Source organism: Dryobates pubescens, chromosome 9 (genome assembly GCF_014839835.1).
Source record: "Dryobates pubescens isolate bDryPub1 chromosome 9, bDryPub1.pri, whole genome shotgun sequence".
Lineage (NCBI taxonomy): Eukaryota > Metazoa > Chordata > Aves > Piciformes > Picidae > Dryobates > Dryobates pubescens.
Genome location: NC_071620.1, coordinates 15,787,535 through 15,807,185, shown reverse-complemented (window position 1 = coordinate 15,807,185; position 19,651 = coordinate 15,787,535). Strand labels below are relative to the sequence as shown.

General features: G+C 44.8%; 1 protein-coding gene across 2 annotated transcripts in view; it reads left to right on the top strand.

Annotated features, from left to right (window-relative positions):
• Positions 1-3,511: 3,511 nt before the first annotated feature.
• PIEZO2 (piezo type mechanosensitive ion channel component 2) overlaps positions 3,512-19,651 on the top strand; it is a 338,300-nt gene continuing 322,160 nt past the window's right edge. For both annotated transcript variants that reach the window (XM_054164079.1, XM_054164078.1), the window contains exon 1: positions 3,512-3,862. In XM_054164079.1, coding sequence (XP_054020054.1) covers positions 3,799-3,862 — 64 coding nt within the window. In that variant the 5' untranslated portion in view covers positions 3,512-3,798. The remainder of the gene's footprint in view (positions 3,863-19,651) is intronic.

Genomic DNA, 19,651 nt, shown 5'->3' with positions numbered 1-19,651 from the left:
AAATGGCTCCTGGATGGCCTCTAGATGTGGTTCTCTGCTATCTACACTTAATTCAACCAACATTTTCAACAATAGTTCAGTTTTTCATTCTCCATTCCCTATTTTAGTCATAAGCCTGTTGCTTTGTTGTTTCCATGCTGCTAATAGTGCTCCTCTAACTTTCAGGTTAATGCATTTGCTGTTCCTGTCAACACTGACCTACAGAAGCTGTACGTGGTAAGGCTTCAGAGATATGGCTGAATTATGGACATCTCGTTGTTCTCTCAAAATTACCTGCATGCAAACAGTTAACTCCCACAGCTCTGAGGAAGAAATGTCATTTCCAAGACATTTTAGCCAAAAGGTGGCACTGCAGCTGCATAGATCCTGCAGTAAAGTTCAAGGAGCCTGGCAGGAGTCAAGGAACCACTCGATACACGTGTTTTAACTCTGTTTTTCATACCTTGTGAACGGTAAGTATGGAAAACTGGGTAATTATTTCCCAAACATCAGAATAAAATCGGTGCTTTAGGAAATGATCACTTTGGGAACTGTACTCTAAAGGTAATAAATACTTCATCCTGGCTACAGTGAACCCGAGCAGCTGAATAAAAATTCCCTGATCGATAAAATGTCTGAAAATCTGCTGCCAAAGTGCATGAAGTATTTCAGTGGTGCAGGTATCCTACACACACAGGCTGCTCCTACTAACTGCTAAGAGAGCTTCCTTAGTAATTCTGAGGTTTTTGAGACCGATCCTGTGGTCTGAGAACAACATTGGAGTTGACCATTAGCAGATTAAGCACTGCTTGATCTAGTGTTTTATCACCCACAGACATGATCGGTGGAATCATTCTCAGATTCCAAAGTGCAAAGCCTGAGTATTGAATATCCAGGCTTGATTTGTTGTCAAGGAGTCTGAGCTCAAATATGGGAGGGATCAATCTCCCCAGACTGGGCTGAGTTAAGGTGTCACATTTGTCCTATAGCAAGGCTTTGTGAAAACCTCTATTAATGAAAAGGGCTTATAGAACTGTAGAACTGTTTCAGTTGGAAAAGACCTTTGAGATCACTGAGCTCAACCTTTAACTCTAGCAAGTCTGGTGCTAAACTATGTCCCTCATCACCACCTCTCTGCATCTTTTAAACACCTCCAGGGATGGGGATTCAACCACCTTCCTGGAGAGCCTGTTCCAGTGTTTGAGAACCCTTTCCTCTTTTCGTATCCAATCTAAACCTCCTGTGGCACAACTTGAGGCTGTTCCTTCTTGTCCTGTCACTTGTTACTTTGAAGAGACCAACACCCACATTACTACAATATCCATTCAGGTAGTTTTAGAGAGTTAGAAGGTTCCACCTCCTTTTTGGCAGCTAATCCTCATTATAAGACCTATTGTCCATGCCCTTCTCTGGACCTGCTCCAGTGCCTCAATGTCTTTCTTGTAGTGAGGGGAAAATGTTACATTTAAACTCCATGTACACACCTTGGAGTGTGAACTGACCACACTGCCTCAGAGGAGGCTCTTTATCTTTGAGATATGGGTCCTTCATGATACAGGTTCTTTGTGGTATAGGTCTTTCATTATATAGGTCTTTTTAAAGGACCTCTTTGGCACGTGGAAATTTTATCTGTGGATGACTTTTTCACTTTTTCTATATGTGAGTCAGGAGCTCTTCTCCAACACAACAATATTAGAGTCAGTCAGCCTCTTATAGAATATCTGAATAATTGCTATTATTCATAAAAAAAATAAATATAAAAATCAGATGCCCACATGGCTCTACATGTATCATTTGAACCCCTAAAACACAAAGCTGTTCTTATTTTCCTCTGAAGATCCTTTGTAGTCACAGAGCACTGGAACAGGCTCCCCAGAGAGGTTGTGGAGTCTGCTTCTCTGGAGACTTCTGAGAGCTGTCTGGATGTATTTGTGTGCAACCTGCACTAGATTATATGGTCCTGCTCCAGCAGGGGAGTTGGACTCAAAGATCTCCAGAGGTCCCTTCCAACCCCCAACATACTGTGGTCTTGTGTTTTCCTGAGTCACACTCACATTTGCTAACATTTTTCTTTGCAACAGGGATATGAAAATATATTTTTTTTTAAAAGCAAGAGAAAGAAAGATAACCATGGGAGTCCAAAAGCCACGAAATTCAAGAGCAAATCTAAGACTTCTCAGATTTGAGGTAAGACTGGGTAAGGTCCTTCACCAGGAAGAGGCACTAAGCATTCATAGGATTGCTGAATGGTTCGAGGTGGAAGGGACCTTTAAGGTCATCTAGTCCACCCCCACTGTGGTGAGCAGGAACATCTTCAACTAGATCAAGTTGCTCAGAGCCCCACCTTACCTGGCCTGAAATCTTTCCAGGGATGGGGCTTCTGCCACCTCTCTGGGCAACCTGGGCCAGTGTTTCACCACCCTCATTATATTTTTTTTCCCTTTAAATCTTGTCTAAATCTCTCCTCTTTACATTTAAATCCATCACACCTTGTCCTGTCACAACAGGTCCTGCTAAAGAGATTGTCTCCATCTTTTTGATAAAGCCCCCTTTGATGGATTAATCTCTTCCCTCCCTTGATGGATGTTAAAGACCATGGGGCTCCTGCTCTCTCAGATCTTGCAGGAGATCTATGAGTCACCCCCAAGGATGATATCCTGTCTAACTTGACTCATTTAAGCAATATATTGATGAGGGTTAAATGGATTTTTATGTGTTTTAATACCAACATTAATAACTTCCTTTTTCACAGCATCACAGTTTCAAATCCAACTCTGGGGTTTGTTCAGTACACTCAGGGACCCATCAACTGAGCCTTAAACCTTCAACCCTCCGCACTTTCTGCTCGGCCTCCTGCTTTAAAGTGTGAAACCTCCCCAGAAGAGTCCAATGCATTACAGACACCAAACATCTATTTGCTTTCCAGGTGATGATTTTCTTGTGGACCTAAAGAATCCTGGCATGGGAAATGAACAAATTACAGAAAACTTGCTCCTCTTCACTTAAAAAAAAAAAAGAATGCTTCTTTTTTCCCCCATCTGGTTTGTTTTGTTTGTTTGTTTGTTTGTTTTTAAACCACATTTTTAGTTATTATGTTTTACTTAATTTTTTGTTGCTTTAAGAAAAATGGTGAAGTTTTAAAGTGCAGAACAGGAGCCAGCTAGGAACTGTCACCACCGTGGCAGAATGGTCTCTGTGGCATGAAGGAGGCAGGAGTATGGCTAGGGGTAGGAGCAGGAACACGGAAAGGATAAGGACTGGAGTAGGGACAGGTGTTAGGGGTAAGGGGAGGGACAGGACTTTAGCACAAGCAGGGGCCAGGCAGGACGAGGGGCAGGAGTACAGGCGGACGCTGGGGCTAAGGCAGCATTATGAGCAAGAGTGAGGGCAGGGAGCGGGCAAAGGCAGGAGTAGGGGCAGAGGCAGGCTGCGCGGTCCGGCCCCGCCGGGGCGGGGCGGGGCGGGAGAAGTTTCATTGCGTGGGTCGCACGGTCGGACCGGTGCTGAGAGGTGGGGGTCCGCTCTTCGCTGTCTGCGGAGGGAAGGCGGGCGGTGGCGGGAGCCCCAAGGGGGCGGGAGTGTGCGAGTTTGTGCCTCGGGCCCCGGCGCTCGCTGCGCGGGCTGCCGGCGGGATGCAGCGCGAGGCGTGAGGCGGAGTGGCTGAGGCGAGGCGAAGCAGAGCGAAGCGCGGAGGGTGACGGGCGATGCTCCTCCGCCGCCGTGGCGGCTCCGCGCACGGTCGGACCTAGGAGCGGCGGTGGCGCGCAGGGAGAGGAGCGGCTCCTCGGCCGGCCGGGCGCGACCCCCCGCCCCGCCGCCATGGCCAGCGAGGTGGTGTGCGGGCTGACCTTCCGGCTGCTCCTGCCCGTCTGCCTCACTGCCGGTACGTCCTGCGGTGTGTGTGTGTGTCACGGGGTGGGTACGCGTCCCGGGAGGCGGCGGCGGCGGGACCGTCCTGGGGCCGGGGATTTAGGGGATGCTCCGTGATGTCTCCTCGCAGCTACTCTCACTTTCTTTTTTTCTTTTCTTTCTCTCTTTCCTTTTCCCCTTTATTCAACAAGCAAGTTCAAACTTCATAGCTTACCCGTTAGTTCTTTATGTATTTGTTCTTTTTGCTGCTGTCCGCCCCGGGAGTGCCTCTGTCATTGACCCCTGCTTGTGGCCGTCCTGTTCGCTGGACAAGCCGCCGGTGCCCGGCGTCGTCCTGCATCCCTGGGGGGAAGGAGAGAGGGAAAGGCGAGGTCGGTGGTCGCCTTCCAGCATTCCGGTCCTTCTGCCCTTGTCAGGCTTAGTTTCAGGGGGTACTTTGTGAGCGTCGTTCCCGAGGAGCGATTTTCTTAATTTTCGGTAATTTCAGAGAAATTTCAGTTTATTTAATCGCCTTAACTTAGCAGGCGGCCATCCAAGGAACGAATTATTTTTGGATGGAGACCTGCGTGTCCAGCTACGGGTGAACGTGTTAATATTACTCGCTGCCCTCCGCGCATTTTGAAGATAAATCCTCCACTTAAGCGATGCTCCCCCGTTAGCTCGCAGGAACACGGGCTCGTCTCCACAGCCGCGGAGAGAGGCTTGGCGGGGCTTGGGGCTGCTGCCCGCCGGGAGCGGGGAAAGTCGGGGCCGGAGATGCTGCCCACCCTCATCGGCGCTCGGCCCCATACCGCGCATCCTCCACATTTGGTGGTATCTTGCGTGGCTCCCGGCCCCGTCCCGGCTGCCGCCAGCCCCTTCCCGGTCGTGCAACGGGATGTGTTGCGGGGGTCGCGTCCCGCTCCTCGGCGGGCAGCTTGGGAGAGGGCATCCCAGCACCCACCTTTCACCTCTAAAACACGCATCGTTCCTGGGGCTTTGCCCTTGGCGAGCGCCGTGGTGGCCTGGTCACCGCTTGTCGATTTCTCTCCACCCTGCTTGAGCGGTGCCCCAGGCTCTCGCTCCAAATACTCCCCACTGCCTCCAATTTCTCTGGGAAGGAGGACACAGAAAATCAGCCCTTGGAATAATCTCTTCAGGGAAGTGCTGGTGTCCCCAACATTGGACATTTTTAATATTCAGCTAGACAGGGTGCTGTGTTGTCTTATCTAGACTTTCCCAAGAAAGGTTGGACCAGTTTATCCTTGAGGTCCCTTCTAACCTGGTATTTTATGATTCTGTGACCCCTTTCTCAGCCCTCCCAGAAGCATACAGAACCCAGTTTGCTCCCTGGTGCCTCATGGTGTGCAGCCCCTCTTCATGAACTGAGAATGAAATTGTACTTTTTCCCCCCTCCATCTCTTTGCTTGAGTGTGGTTGTTGGTGGGATTGTGGAAAGCGTGAGATGGAGAAGCAGCTTTCCAGCCTGCCACCAGCATCTGTGCCTGCTTTCCATCCTTTCCATGGTCTCCCTGCAGGTGCCTAGCACTTGGTGGCCACCATAGGGGCTGGGGAGGCCACAGTTCCCCAGGCTCATGACAGCTAGTGAGGGGTTCCCACCTACTTTGAGTCATCTGTGTGTGACTGTCAGTCCCTTGGTGGCTGGTGCGGGGGAATGCTGCATGCGGCGGAGGACGTGGGTGGTGGTGGCTGGGAAGGTGGTACCAGGTACCCTCTGTTTGAAACCTTTTGGGCCTTTTCCATATTTTCTTTAAACTTTGGGAAGATGGTTGGATTGTGGATGGCAGTGAGTTTGCTGGGAAGTCATATGGGGAAAAGGAAAGATTTTTGAAAACAGTGTTCATGTGGGATTTTTTTTAATATTACTCTAATAACATAACATCTAACGGTGGTTTGAGAGTAGCAGAGGTATTGTGCTGTCAGGTGCTCAGTCAGGTTCTTGCCAAAGTCTTTCTGTATCAAAACAAATTCAGATAAAACTGTTTTGCTGTCCTGGTTACTGGTAATTAGTGGTGCAGTGGTACTTTTGCACTGCAGTAACACCCCTTCCTCCCCTGATGAGAATGAATGCTATCATGAATTGCTTATGGTCGTAAATCTTACTCATTTGGAGATTAATCGAAATATAAAGCCTGGAGGAAGGGCTTCTCATCATGATTACAAAAAAGAAATCCCATTGCAGGGCTTTTGGTTTTGGACCTAGTGATCATGCTCAGCTGGGTTTGAGAGAGGAATAAGACAAAGGACTTTTCTCCTGCCTTAATTTATTGCACCTGTAGGTCTGATGCTTTTCTCCTGTAGGAGCTGTTAGAGTCCTCGTTAGGGTGAAACCTAGTTTAACCTGTGTCACTTCTCTACTTTGTCTGCACCTGAGTTAGCCCTGAGGCAGTGCTCTTCTTTGCAGAGCATCAAGGAAGTGTTTCATGGGCTTCTGGAGAAAAGCTTTTTAGAATTCATATATCAGAGTGGTCTTTTTTTTTGTATGACTTATGCTGAGGTTGCTTCCGCAGCTGAAAAGCTGCCACGAGGACTCGCTGCGCAGAGCGATGCCTTGTGTCTCCTGCCCCTGTCTGGGCAGCAAATGTGTCTGGCAGTGCCAAAGAGGCTGGAAACACAGGGTTGTTCTTTTTAGTTCAGTCTCCGCATGTGATTTTTTCAAACGCTTGATTGCTACAGTTTCTTGTCGTGGTATAATTTGTTTTTCTGTTTCTAAGAGTAGAAAGTAAACAAGGTTGGAGAGCCCTGACGAGGTGTGTGAAGGGTGAAGGCAGCTGTGGCAAACTCATTAAAAAGAACACATCTGTTATGCTGAATACTTTATTCAGCCTTGAATTCTTTAAATACCTCAAAAAATGGTAAATGCTTTAAATCCTTAACACTTTCAAAATAAGTAAAATTAAATACCAGTACTGGTTACCTTTGCTGCTGTGAAATACTTTGCAAGCATTGATTAGAACTACGTAACTCAGGGGAAAACACAATTCCTTGTTAAGAATTTTCAAGGCTCAGATCTGTAGCACTGAAGAGTTTAATGTTGTGCAGGTAAGTCTGGGTGTATCCATTTAAACCTCAAGAAAGATATGTCTTGAGTGCATGCTGAAGACAGGAAATTTAACATGAGGAAAATGAAAGACTATGGAGATTGAGAAGCTGATTGTAGGCTTAGGACTTTGAAGCTGATCCACCATCATCTGATTTTCATGATACAATCTTATGTTCAGTCTAATGCAAACCTAGAGCTTAAATGATACCTCACAGTAATGTTAAACTTTCCTGCAAATAAAGTGCTGTTTTCTGCTCTGTAAGAGAGGGTTGGATCTGTTGTGGTTGGTATTTTAGTGAGATGTTAGTGTGATATTTTCCTGTGTCACAGTCCTGAAAAAAAACAAACAAACAGAGGAGAGGGAGCTTTTGGCACTGCTGGTGGGAAGTGGGCTGTTTTTGTGTTTCGTCTTTAAAGCCTGAGCTATGGCTTGAACCTTTCTCTTTTTCAGTTATTTGTATCAATCTCAAACATGCCAAAACGGAGTTGTCTCTGAAGCATGGCATCAGAACAATATCTTCCTAATTGCTTTCTTTGGCTTGTAAAGGCTTGAACCACAAAGTTGTGGTTTGCATTGCTTGATAACCATTTTTAATTATTCTGCTTCCAATTGTTTTGCTTCACACACAGTTCATGGGTTTTCTTTTAATCAGAATAAGGTTATTTTCAAATGGGAAAACCAAAATGCTTAGAGAGAGAGAGAGAGAGCAGCTTTTGCTTGTTTTTGATTCATGCTTCTGGGTTGTGTGTTGTGTTCCACTTGCTTCCTGAGCTCTTCAGTTTTGACCCTACAGTAAGAACTGTAGGAGCTTCTAGAAACTTGGTGGGTGGGTTGGTTTGTTCGTTTGTTTGGGTTTTTTGGAGCAGGTAAACACAGATATTTGATAAAATAAAATACTTCAGATTAATTTTTTTTGGTACAGAACAGAGTTCAGGTACTAGTTGGAATAATATTAGAATATTAATGAAATATTTCCCCTGGTAAATAGTGGGAATTGCTTTTAGTTCTCCTTTCACAGAATCAACCAGGTTGGAAGCGACCTCCAAGATCATCAAGTCCAACTGATCACCCAGCCCTAACTCATGAACTAGACTGTGGCACTAAGTGCTGCCTCATCCAGTCTTTTCTTAAACACCTCTAGGGACGTCAACCCCACCACCTCCCTGGGCAGGCCATTCCAATGGCAAATCACTCTTCCTGGGAAGAACTTCTTTCTAAGGTCAAGTGTAAATTCCCCCCCACAGCTTGAGACTGTGTCCTCTTGTTCTGTTGCTGGTTGCCTGGGAGAAGAGATCAACCCCCACCTGGCTACAATCACCCTTCAGGTAGCTGTAGACAGTAATAAAGTCTCCCTGAGCCTCCTCTTCTGCAGGCTGAACAGCCTCAGCTCCCTCAGCTGCTCCTCACAGGGCTTATGATTTTACTATTACTGATCAGAATGATATTGAACAAATCAGAATGATCACCTCTTCAGGATCTAAATGATATTCTACAGAGAGTATTTTATCAAGCACACACAGTATCTTCTAAACCACTTAGATCCAGTTGGTGGAACCACCTCAGCGGGACTGAGGTTCTGCCTCAGAAGGAAAAGGTAGAGGCCAGCATGCTTGGGTGCTCCCTGTTTATCTTCAAATTAACAACTATTGCTGAAATTTTTGGAGGGGAAATAACTCTATTGCTACATTAGCAGGGGCTAAAATGCTGTTAAAATTAAACATATTAAAGATCATTTCACAATCCACTACCTCCCTGTATGTTTTGATGCTTTGAATTCTTGCTCTTCACATTTTCTGCACACAGTCAGACAACTCTAATATTAAGGCCAGTCTGTGAAGCAGAGTATCATGCCTGGATTATTATGTTTTTGGGTGCTTGCTGTTGATTTATTGGAGGTTCAGGTTAAAAGTGATGTTGCAGCATGACATTGTGCTGCTGTATGCAGGCGACCTAATGATCTTTATGTTCCACTCAGCACAGATGATGTCAGGGTGATGACAAAGCATGTTGTGGTGCAGGACTGCTCACAATAGAGGGTAATTTGTGTGATGACACTGCATGTGACAATGTGTGAATATGTGTGCATACATACATTGAATAAGAACTCTGACACATTTTTAAAGCTGAAATCAACCTCTCTTAGTCAGAACACTTCTCCTTATGCTTTAAAATTGGCCAGCTACTAAAAAGAAGGCAAAGAAAGATCAAAACCGATTTTTTTTTGTTTTGTTGTTGTTATTATGGAGACACTAGGGATTATTTATGATGATGTTCTGAGAAGGATGATAGTGAACAGCATGAGAGCGCTTCACATGGACTTCCCGTTACATTTTAGAACTGTTGTTGTCCCAGAACACTCATAAAAATGTTAGCCACAGCAACAAGAAGTCTAGGAACCCCTTAATGGCTAGCATGCTCAAAAAAAAATTAACTTGGGTGGCAGCTTGCACAGGAGATCCTAAAATGACTGTTTAGTTTTCCTTCCCTGAAATCTATCTGGCTGCTTTAATAAAAATGAAGGGTTTTTTCTCAATTGATGGAAGCAGGTGAATGATGTTGAAGGGAAGAAATACGTACAGGCTTGAAAGAACAGCATATTTTTTCCAGGATTGTAAGCACAGGAACAGATTTTCTTCTGTATGAAAAGCAAATGTGATTTCAGACTTTGTGGCTTCTGTCTTAGGTCAGATAAGAGCCAGAGAAAAATGTTTTGGGGAGGGGAAAATGTTTTAGGGAGACTGGGGAGGCAGCAGTTGCTTTCAAGCCCAGCGCTTCCTTTCTTCTTTAACAGCCATCTCTGGTTGACTCCTCTGCTTCCGCTTAGCAAGCATGCTGGGAAACTCCATTTAAAGCTGCATTACACACACACACACAAGAAAACCGTGGGGGGGTGGTGGTGAGAAATAAAATGTCTCTTTTTAAGTTCTTACCACCTCCACTTACTTAACTGAACTGAACAGTTAAGTGATTTGAATTCACTAAATTGTTAGGATGAAATAAAGCTTCCTAATTTATACATTCTGGGGTTAAGGTTTGCCCAGTAGGTAACTTGTCACGCAGACACTATGAACTTGGGAACAGAAATCAGTGGGAGGCAGCTGATGGGAGAGAACTGGAGGAAGTGGACAACTTCCCTGGTGACCGCAGGCACTGGGAAGCATTTAAATCTGTTATTTGTAGTGCTCAGCCTCATGGGTATCACTTACAAGTTGTCATTCATGAAATCTCCTCTCTATCTTTTAAACTGCAGCTGCAACAGTGGGACTTGTTGTTCTTCAAGTTCTTTCTCAACCCAAACAGTTCTAGGGTTGTATACCATGCTGAGCTGCATTCTGGGTTTCTTAACCAGAGCAGTCAAATTGTGGCATGAATCACAGAATGTTAGGGGTTGGAAGGAACCTCCAGAGATCAACAAGTCCAACCCCATTACCAAAGCAAGCTCGCCTAGGGCAGGCCACAGAGGAATGCATCCAGGTGGGTTTTGGAAGTCTCCAGAGAAGGAGACTCCACAACCTCTCTGGGCAGCCTGTTCCAGTGCTCCATCACCCTCACTGTAAAGAAGTGTCTCCTTGTGCTGAGGTGGAATCCCCTGTGTCCCAGCTTATACCCACTGTTCCTTGTCCTAACACTGGGCACTGCCAAAAAGAGCCTGGTGCCTTCATCCTGACAGCCACCCTTCAGATATTTATAGACATTGATAAAATGCCCTCTTAGCCTTCTCTTCTCCAGACTGAACAGCCCCAGTTCTCTCAGTCTTTCTTCGTAAGAGGGATGTTCAAGTCCCACTATGAAATGGAAGTGTGCACATTTTGGGAACAGATAACTCATCTTTTTTATGAGGGTATTTCTGAGGGATGTTAAGGAAGAGAATGATTCTGTTGCTGCACCTGAACATGTGTACCCACAGTGCTCTTTCATTTCAGGTACTTTTACTGAATGTCCTAAAATCTAGGCAACAAAATTTGTAGCAAGCCAGAGAGGACAGAGTACAACAGCTTTAACCACCAGAGCACTACAAAGCAGGTCTGTTGGGTAGCAGAGTTGCACAGCAGACCAACTTCAGAATGCTGGTGCTGCTAAAATGGTTCTTGGAAGGGAATGACATTAAGTGGATTGTATCTGAGAGGGACATCAAATGATGTGCTCCTTCATAACAGTAAAATGTGTGGAGTGCTTGTTTGTTTGTTTTTCTCTCCACATGCTTGGGAAGCTGCTGGATGTTTGCAATCCAGCTTTTCTGCTCTATGCATCTTTTCTCTTTGCCTTTTAGTATAGAAATGATAGCCCATAAGGTGCTTCAGCTTCACATTTTTGAGGATAATGTCTCACTTGATGATCATCAATAACTGTTTTCTACTGCTGGGCTGCAGCACTCTTAAGAAACAGACTGCCTGCTTTCTGTCATGAAGAATGATATTAGCAAGTGGCCATTAGTGACAAAGCCTGTGTAGTCAAGTAGAGGATGCAAGCCTTTGCAATAGCTTTACATTGAGAGTAGTGAAATCCTGGCTCAGGTTGCCCAGAGAGATGGTAGAAGCCCTATCCCTAGAAACAGTTCAGGTTGGATGGGGCTCTGTGCAACCTGATCTAGTGGAAGATGTCATTACTCTGTGCACAGAGGTTGAACTAGATGACCTTTAAAGGTCCCTTCCCGGATAAACCATTCTGCAGTTTTGTCATCTTCAGACATCTTAAACCATTCTGTGGTTTTGTGATCTTCTAGAGCTACTGTGGGGATGATTTTGCTAAGGTAGTAAAAAGTTATATTGTGAGGTTTTGGATGTTTATTTGTTTGGAGTTTTTTTTTCCCCCTGTTCTGCAGCCAATTGAGCAATATTTGCAACTAAATCAATCAGGTTTGTTATCTAGGGTAAAGGTTTTCTGTAACATTACTTTTGTGGTTATCAGGCTGTCTTCTTGATGGATCTCTGAAGCTAACTGGGTCAGAAGATGACAACGTGCAGATAGAAGTTCTTTACTATGAGGATGGTAGAACACTGGAACAGGTTGCCCAAGGAGGTGGTGGAGACATTGAGAAGATCCCTGCTCAGTCTGCTCTTCTCCAGTCTGAACAGCTCCTGGTCTCTCAGCCTTTCCTCATGAGAGAGATGCTCTGTTGCCCTTATGCTGAGGGAATTGGGGGCTGTTCATCCTGGAAGATAAGAGGTCTCCAAGGAGACCTTATTGTGTCCTTCCAGTACCTGAAAGAGCCCTACACATAAAGCACTAGGACAAGGGGCAGTAGTTTTAAACTAGAGAAGGGTAGATTTAGATGAGACAGTAGGAAGAAGTTCTTTACTATGAAGGTGGTGGAGCACTGGAAGAGGTTGCCCAGGATGGTGGCAGAGGCCCCATCCCTCACCTTGAATTTGTCCAAGACATTCGAGGAGAGGCTTGATGGGGCTCTGACAACCTGATCTAGTTGGGGATATTCTTGCTTGCTGCAGTGGGGGTAGGCTAGATGACCTCTAGAGGTCCTTTCCAACCCAATGCATTCTGTGATTCTATTACAGAAGTATTCAGAGCAAGCTCAGGTGTTCCTGGCAGGAATATGGGTGACAGTCTTCTGATTCCTGTATGCAGAGAAACTGGGATATGGAGGTTGCATTGTCAGATAAACGAGCATAAAATTTTGAATACTCAAAACTCCCCAACCTGGACAAGTTGAATTATATACTTTGGTTTTGGTGCATTTGTTAGAAGGGTATTGTTTGATGCATTATCTTCAGGATGTGGTTGAATTAATGCACCACTTCTCTTCTTCTGAGAGCCTTACCTGTCCATTTCCTGTCTGGAGTAGGCAGTTGTAAAACCTGAATGTCACATTAAGGTTGTTTTCTGTATCTTTTCTATCTTTAATTCCAAGCTGCAGTGTTTGCTTTGATAATAGCCTGTAGCAATGAATTCCATGGGTGAAATTCTCTGTGAATAGAAAGGAACACTCTTTATTTAATTTTCAATTTGTTGCCTTAGTAAATAATCCTTTGGATGAGAAAAAGTATGTATAATCACTTAGATCAACAACAGCCCAGTGTTCTATTTGCTCTAACACTTTAGAATAACATTTGCATGGCATAGAACCAACCATTCAGATTAACTGTAGAAATTAACAGCTCTGACTTTCCTATCAATTAGTTGTCCAGTTCTGAAAAGAAAGGGATGAGGACAATGCAAATCTGCCTTAACCTGTGACTGAAGAGTTTTAGGACACTGTACTTGTACAGTTTGAATCATTAGATCATGCAGCATAGCGCGTCTCTGTGCATCAAAAGATTCATTGCCAGCAGATCCAGAGAGGTGATTCTGCCACTTTGCTCTGGTAAGACCTCACCTGGAATATTGCATCCAGGTCTGGAGCCCTCAGTATAAGAAGGACATGGACCTGATGGAGCTAGTCCAGAGTAGGGCCATGAAAATGATCAGGGGGTTGGAGCACCTCTGCTACAAAAACAGGCTGAGGGACCAGGGCTTGTTCATCCTGGAGAAGAGAAGGTTCTGGGGAGACATAATAGTGACTTTCCAGTACCTGAAAGGGGCCTGCAGGAAGGATGGAGAGAGACTGTTTACAAAGGGCTGTAGTGATAGGACAAGAAGCAACAGCTTCAAGCTAGAGAAGAGTAAATTTAGACTGGATATTAGGAACAAGTTCTTTACCATGAGGGTGGTGCAACACTGAACAGGTTGCCTGAGGAGGCGGTTGGGGCCACATCCCTGGAGATATTTGAAATGGCTCAACAGAGCTCTGGGCAACCTGATCTAGTTAGGATGCCCCTGCTGACTGCAGAGGGGGTTGGGCTAGATGACCTTCATAGGACCCTTTCCAACCCAGACTGTTCTATGATTCTGTGATCTCCCCTGAGCTCATTCATGCAGTCTGCAGTTTGGAAGCTCTTTTGGAAATGAAGTAAAACTTCAAGAAGCATGCCTGTGTGTTTGTGACTGATACACTAATCACTCTCTTTTTGGCAATGTATTTCAAAGCACAATGTTGCAGACATTACATACTCTGTCTACTTTTCCAAGCCACTAATTTGTTAATGTAGCTTGACAGAACATAACTAAAAATGAGGTATTTAAGTGGTGTTAGAGTGGGGTCAATTCTGGCCCTTGTTCATCAGTCTCCTGTGCAACTTAAAATGATTTCCTAAACAGATAAGAGGGAGCACTCTGGATTCTCTGCTGAAGGATATGTACAGCCTATGTAGGTAAAGAATCACAGGATCCCATGGAATCAAGGAATGGTGGAGATTGGAAGGGATCTCTGGAAGTGATCTAGTTAACACCCCCACTGCTAAAGAAGGGTCACCCACAGCAGGTTGCCCAGGATCACAATGTCCAGATGGTTTTGGATCTCCAGAGAAGGAAAACCCCACAATCTCTCTGGGAAACCTGTTGCAGTTCTTTCTCACCCTCAAAGTCAAGAAGTTCTTCCTTATGTTCAGATGGAACCTCTCATGTTCCAGGTTGTGCCTGTTGCCCTTGTCACTGTGACCCCTGGAAAGAGTTGGGCTCCATCCTCTTGATACCGATAAGCATTGAGAACACCCCTTCTCATTCTACTCCAGCCTGAACAGCACCAGGTCTGTCAATGTTTCCTTCTCACACTGATGCTCCAAATCCCCTCAGTGTCTTTGTAGTCTCCACTGGACTCTTTCCAGTGCTTCCTTGTCTCTCTTGAACTGAGCAGCCCAGAACTGGACACAGTATTCCACGTGTGGCCTCAGTAGGGAGGAGTTCAGGGAGAGGAGAACCTCCCTCAGCCTGCTGGCCATGCTTTTCTTAACGCACTCAGGATGCCATTGTCTGTTTTGGCCCCAAGAGCACATTGCTGGCTCATGAGGAGCGTGTTGTCCAGCAGCACTCCCAGGTTCTTCTCTGCAGACCTGTTTTCCAGCAGGTCAGCCCTTAACCTGTACTGGTGCAGGGGTTTATTCTTCCCTGAATGCAGGATCCTGCGCTTGCCTTTGTGGAATTTCATTCGGCTCCTCTCCACCGAGCTCTCCAGCCTGTCCAGGGTACTGTTGATGTGCTTGTCTAGGAAATCACCCCCTGACCTCTATCAAGCAAGCTCAGTGACTTTTACTCTGAATTTTGTTTTAATACACATTCATGTATTGGAAAATGTCCGGAACACACAAAATGTTTCCATAGTGGCTGCACTTGTTTGTCTTGTGTTTATCTTTCCTTGTTATATTTGTGGCTTTTTACAGCATCTTTCAGAATAGCAGTTTCCTGGTCCCTGAGAATATTTTAATTCAGAAGCCAAAGGCAAGTAAGGGAAATTTGTCTCCATAACCCCCTATTTATGCAGAAAATTTTTACTACTGTAAATAAATACTCATGTTATCATTTTGTTGGCCTAATTCTGAGAAAGTATCATTAAGTAGTGTTCATGACTGTAATAGGATTGCTGAGACATGTTTCAATTCATTGGCCTTTTGGTCAGTGCTTAGAATTCTTAAGACTTGTCCTATTACATTCCTTGGGTTGATGGTTGGACTCAATGATCTTAGATCTTTTTTTCAGCCTTAATGATTCTGTGATTCTGCTCTATGCTTTAGTGCTTCATTTGCACACAGGCTTTCACTTCTACGAGAGAGCAGCCTGAAAGATAGGCCTTGTTTCAATGTGCAACTGTCAGAGATCAGACTTTCTGGGATGTTTTGCATGGCATGTTTTAGAAGGAGCTCAGTTTCAGTTGCAAGCATGAAATTGTAGGCTGAGGGAGGTTCATCTGCCCCTCTACTCAGCCCTAGTTAAACCACATCTGGAGTATTGTGTACAGTTCTGGGCTGCCCTGTTCAAGAACAGGGAACTCCTGGAAAGAGTTCAGCTGAGAGCTATGAGGATGATTAAGGGACTGGAGCATCTCTCTTATGAGGAAAGACTGAGAGACCTGGGGCTGTTTAGTCTGGAGAAGAGAAGGCTGAGAGGGGTCCTTATCAATGTCTGTAAATGTCTGAAGGGTGGCTGTCAGGTGGGTGGAGCCAATCTCTTCAGTGATACCCAGTGATAGGACGAGGGGCAGTAGATGTGAACTCAATCACAGGAAATTCCATCTCAGCATGAGGAGAAAGTTCTTTCCTGTGAGGGTGCTGGAGCATTGGAACAGGCTGCCCAGAGAGGTTGTGGAGTTTCTTTCTCTTTAGACTTTCAAAACCTGCCTGGATGTGTTCCTGTGTGATCTGCTCTAGGTGATCCTGCTTTGCAAGGGGGGTTGGACTCTATGATCTCTGGAGGTTCCTTCCAACTCCTGACATTCTGTAATTCTATGTAATTGCTTTCTACATTTTTTTGTGTAAATCATTGATAACATGAGTGTGGGTTTTTTTTATGGCCATAGTTGTATCTGTGCAGAAAATCTCAGAGAGATGTTTATAGCTTTTCTAAATGCTAGATCATGAAATTGTTTTCCTCAAAGACACTGTCATGCATGTGCCACCGGCCAGAAAAGCTGCATGGCCTTTTTGATTCTTCCTCTTCTTTCTTCTCTAGACATTCAACACATGTCAAATTACTGTTACAAATTACAGAACAAAAATCTGTGAAGTATGACCCATCTCTTATTTTTTAGCTGAAGGCTGGGCATCTGTATTTGCAGCACAGTGCTGTGTAAATAATGAATACCACTTCCATGCTGTCTTTTCTCTAAATTGAAAGGAAATTAATAACCAGATTTCTAAGAAGAAATAAAATAAAACTGCCATCACTCTGTTCTTAAAACCAAAGCTTCTGGTAAAGATAACCAATAGTAGCACTTTCTGCTATAATTTCCCTGTAAAATTAAACAAAACCAAACAAAGGACCCCAGTGTTGTGCTGTGTCCATTGACCTCTGTGAAAACAAGTTTCAATTGGGAAGATCTTAATTTCCATCTTGTTCACTACATTTCTTATTGTAATCCTATATATAGGCTTTGATATCATGGTGTTTGGTTTTTGTTTTCTGACCTTGGTTGTTTCCTCCTGAGGTCTGATCGAGTCTCCTAACAGTACAAAAGCTCTGGGGAGACCTAATAATGACCTTCCAGTACCTGTAGGTAGCCTACAAGAAGGATGGAGAGAGACTGTTTACAAAGGCCTGCCGTGACAGGATGAGGGGCAATGGCTTCAAGCTAGAGAAGGGTAGATTTAGGTTGGGTGTTAGGAACAGGTTCTTTACTATGAGGGTGGTGGAACTCTGGAACAGGATTGCCAGGGAGGTGGTTTGGAGCCCCATCCTTTGAGATATTTCAGGTGAGGCTTGAGAGGGCTCTGGGCAACCTGATCTAGTTGAGGATGCCCCTACTCACTGCAGAGGGCATTGGACTAGATGACCTTTGGAGGTCCCTTCCAACCCAGACCATTCTATGACTCTTGTATGGGTTTAATGGTGTTCTACTAATTATCTTCCTATATTTGCTGATTAGGGGAACTCTTTGTGATTTACTTCTATAAGAGAGCTTCTCCTTGTGTGATGTCACACATCTTTCTCCTAAGTTTCTGTGTTCACCTTACCACATGGTGCACAGATCAGGACCTCTGATCTTTGTTGACCAGTAGTGTATATCTCCATATGACCACAAAAACGCGTTTCCCTTTTTGTTGCTTGGGAGGACCCTGTAATTTCCATAAGGCATAGCTGTGTTTGGAAACCTTTATGTGGGTGTATGGCTGTGCTTGTTAGCTTGACAGATCATAGGGTCACAGACTGTTAGGGGTTGGAAGGGACCCGTAAAAACCATCTAGTCCAAACCTCCTGCCAGAGCAGAATCATCCAGGGTAGGTCACACAGGAATATATCCAGGTGGGTTTTGAATGTTTCCAAAGAAGGAGACTCCACAATCTCTCTGGGCAGCCTGTTCCAGTGTTTCAGCACCCTCACAGTGAAAAAATATTTTCTTATGTTCACATTGAACCTCCTGTGCTCCAGCTTGCACCCATTGCCCCTTGTCCTATCATTGGACATCACTGAGAAGAGTCTGGATCTGTCCTCTTGACACTTGTCTTCACATCTTTATAAACATTAATGAGGGCACCTCAGTTTCCTCTTCTCCAAGGTAAAGAGCCTCAGCTCCCTCAGCTTTTCTTTGTAAGGGAGATGTTCCAGTCTCTTCATCATGTTTGTGGCTCTGTGCTGGAGTCTCTCAAGCAGTTACCTGAGGTCCTTGAACTGAGGGGAACAGAACTGGACACAATAATCCAGATACAGCCTCACCATGGCAGAGTAGACAGGGAGGAGAATCCTTCTTGACCAGCTAACCACTCCCCTTCTAATACACCCCAGGATGCTGTTGGCCTTCTTGGCCACAAGGGCACATTGATGGCTCATGATCATTCTTCTGTCCACTAGATCATACAGCTTAGCTCAAAGCTAATGCTAATGCTAATCTTTCCTTCCTCTCAGATGAAACAACCTTCATATTCCCTCAGATACAGCACAGAAAACACAGAGGATGGAGTAGAAAACCCTCATTAGCCACACAAATCATATTTGCTCTCTACCAGGCAAGCCTGCAGTGTACTCCCAGCTTCTTTTGAAATCAATCCAGTAATTGACTTCATCCCCAGGTTTAAAGGCTGGATGCTTTTAATGGTGGGCCCTGTAACATTTAGAAAGATTAGCATTCAGTGACATTTAGTTTCCATTGCTCTTCTGCAAGTGATGCCTTTGACATGGGAGAAGTTCCAGGTCTAAGAAAACTGACCCTATTTTACACTTCCTGAACCCAATACAGATTTCCTCCCCAAGTTCTAGTCCTTGTAGTTGTTTGACCTTGAAGCACAGTGCCTGAGGTAAAACACATTACAAGAAACACTCTGTGTGTATGCGATCTTATTGATATAACGTATCTTAAAATACCCTTCTGTAGCGTTTAACCTGTCAGCCATTTGTTCTTATTGAACTGACTCAACATTTTCAGTCCTTGTGCCCATTAGTGTGCATAAACGTCAAAACCTCTTTCCCCACAGCTTTCATTGTCATTGACAAATGGAACATCACAGCTGTTTGGAGGCTTCTCACAAATATGATGATGTTTGGTTGCTGGGGGTTTTGGGGGTTTTTTGGTAATTTGCTGAAAGCAGTACCAGCATACCTTTTGTTTGTTTAATAGTGTGTGCTTAACAAGATCCTTGCAGTTTATTGTACTACTGTGATTTCAAGCAAAAATTGCTTGAAGATTGTCCTGGATTAACACAGTCTGCTCTCAGAAGCCCCCATCTCTCCTCACACAGACAGAAGAGAAAGTAATACACACACACCCCCGCCAACAACGAACACCCTCTAGACTGAGATAAAGAATTTTGCTGCAGTTGATGCAATGCACAAATACCTATTGGTTAATTACCTATTGATTAGCCCATTTGCAGAAAAGTGCAGCAAAATGCAGAAGCAGCAGCAGAAACCTGAGACTGTGTCCTCTTGTTCTGGTGCTGGCTGCCTGGGAGAAGAGACCAACATCCACCCGTCTACAGCCTCCCTTCAGGTAGTTGTAGAGAGTACTGGAAGAGGTTGCAGACTTCCATTCTCAGAGACAAAACCCAACAGGGAAAAGCCCAAAGCAGTCATGCTTAAACTCAGTGGTGCATTGAGCAGATTGGACAAAAGACCTTCTGAAGTGCCTTCTTAGCTGGGATGATATGAAGAGGGAAACACAAAGATGGGCCACGAGCCTGTCCTGTAATCATCCAAAAACCTAGCAGGGGAGCAGTCAACCTCAACCACTTCAGAAGAAATCGAACTGGGTAACTACTTACCCACAAGAGAACAATAGTCTT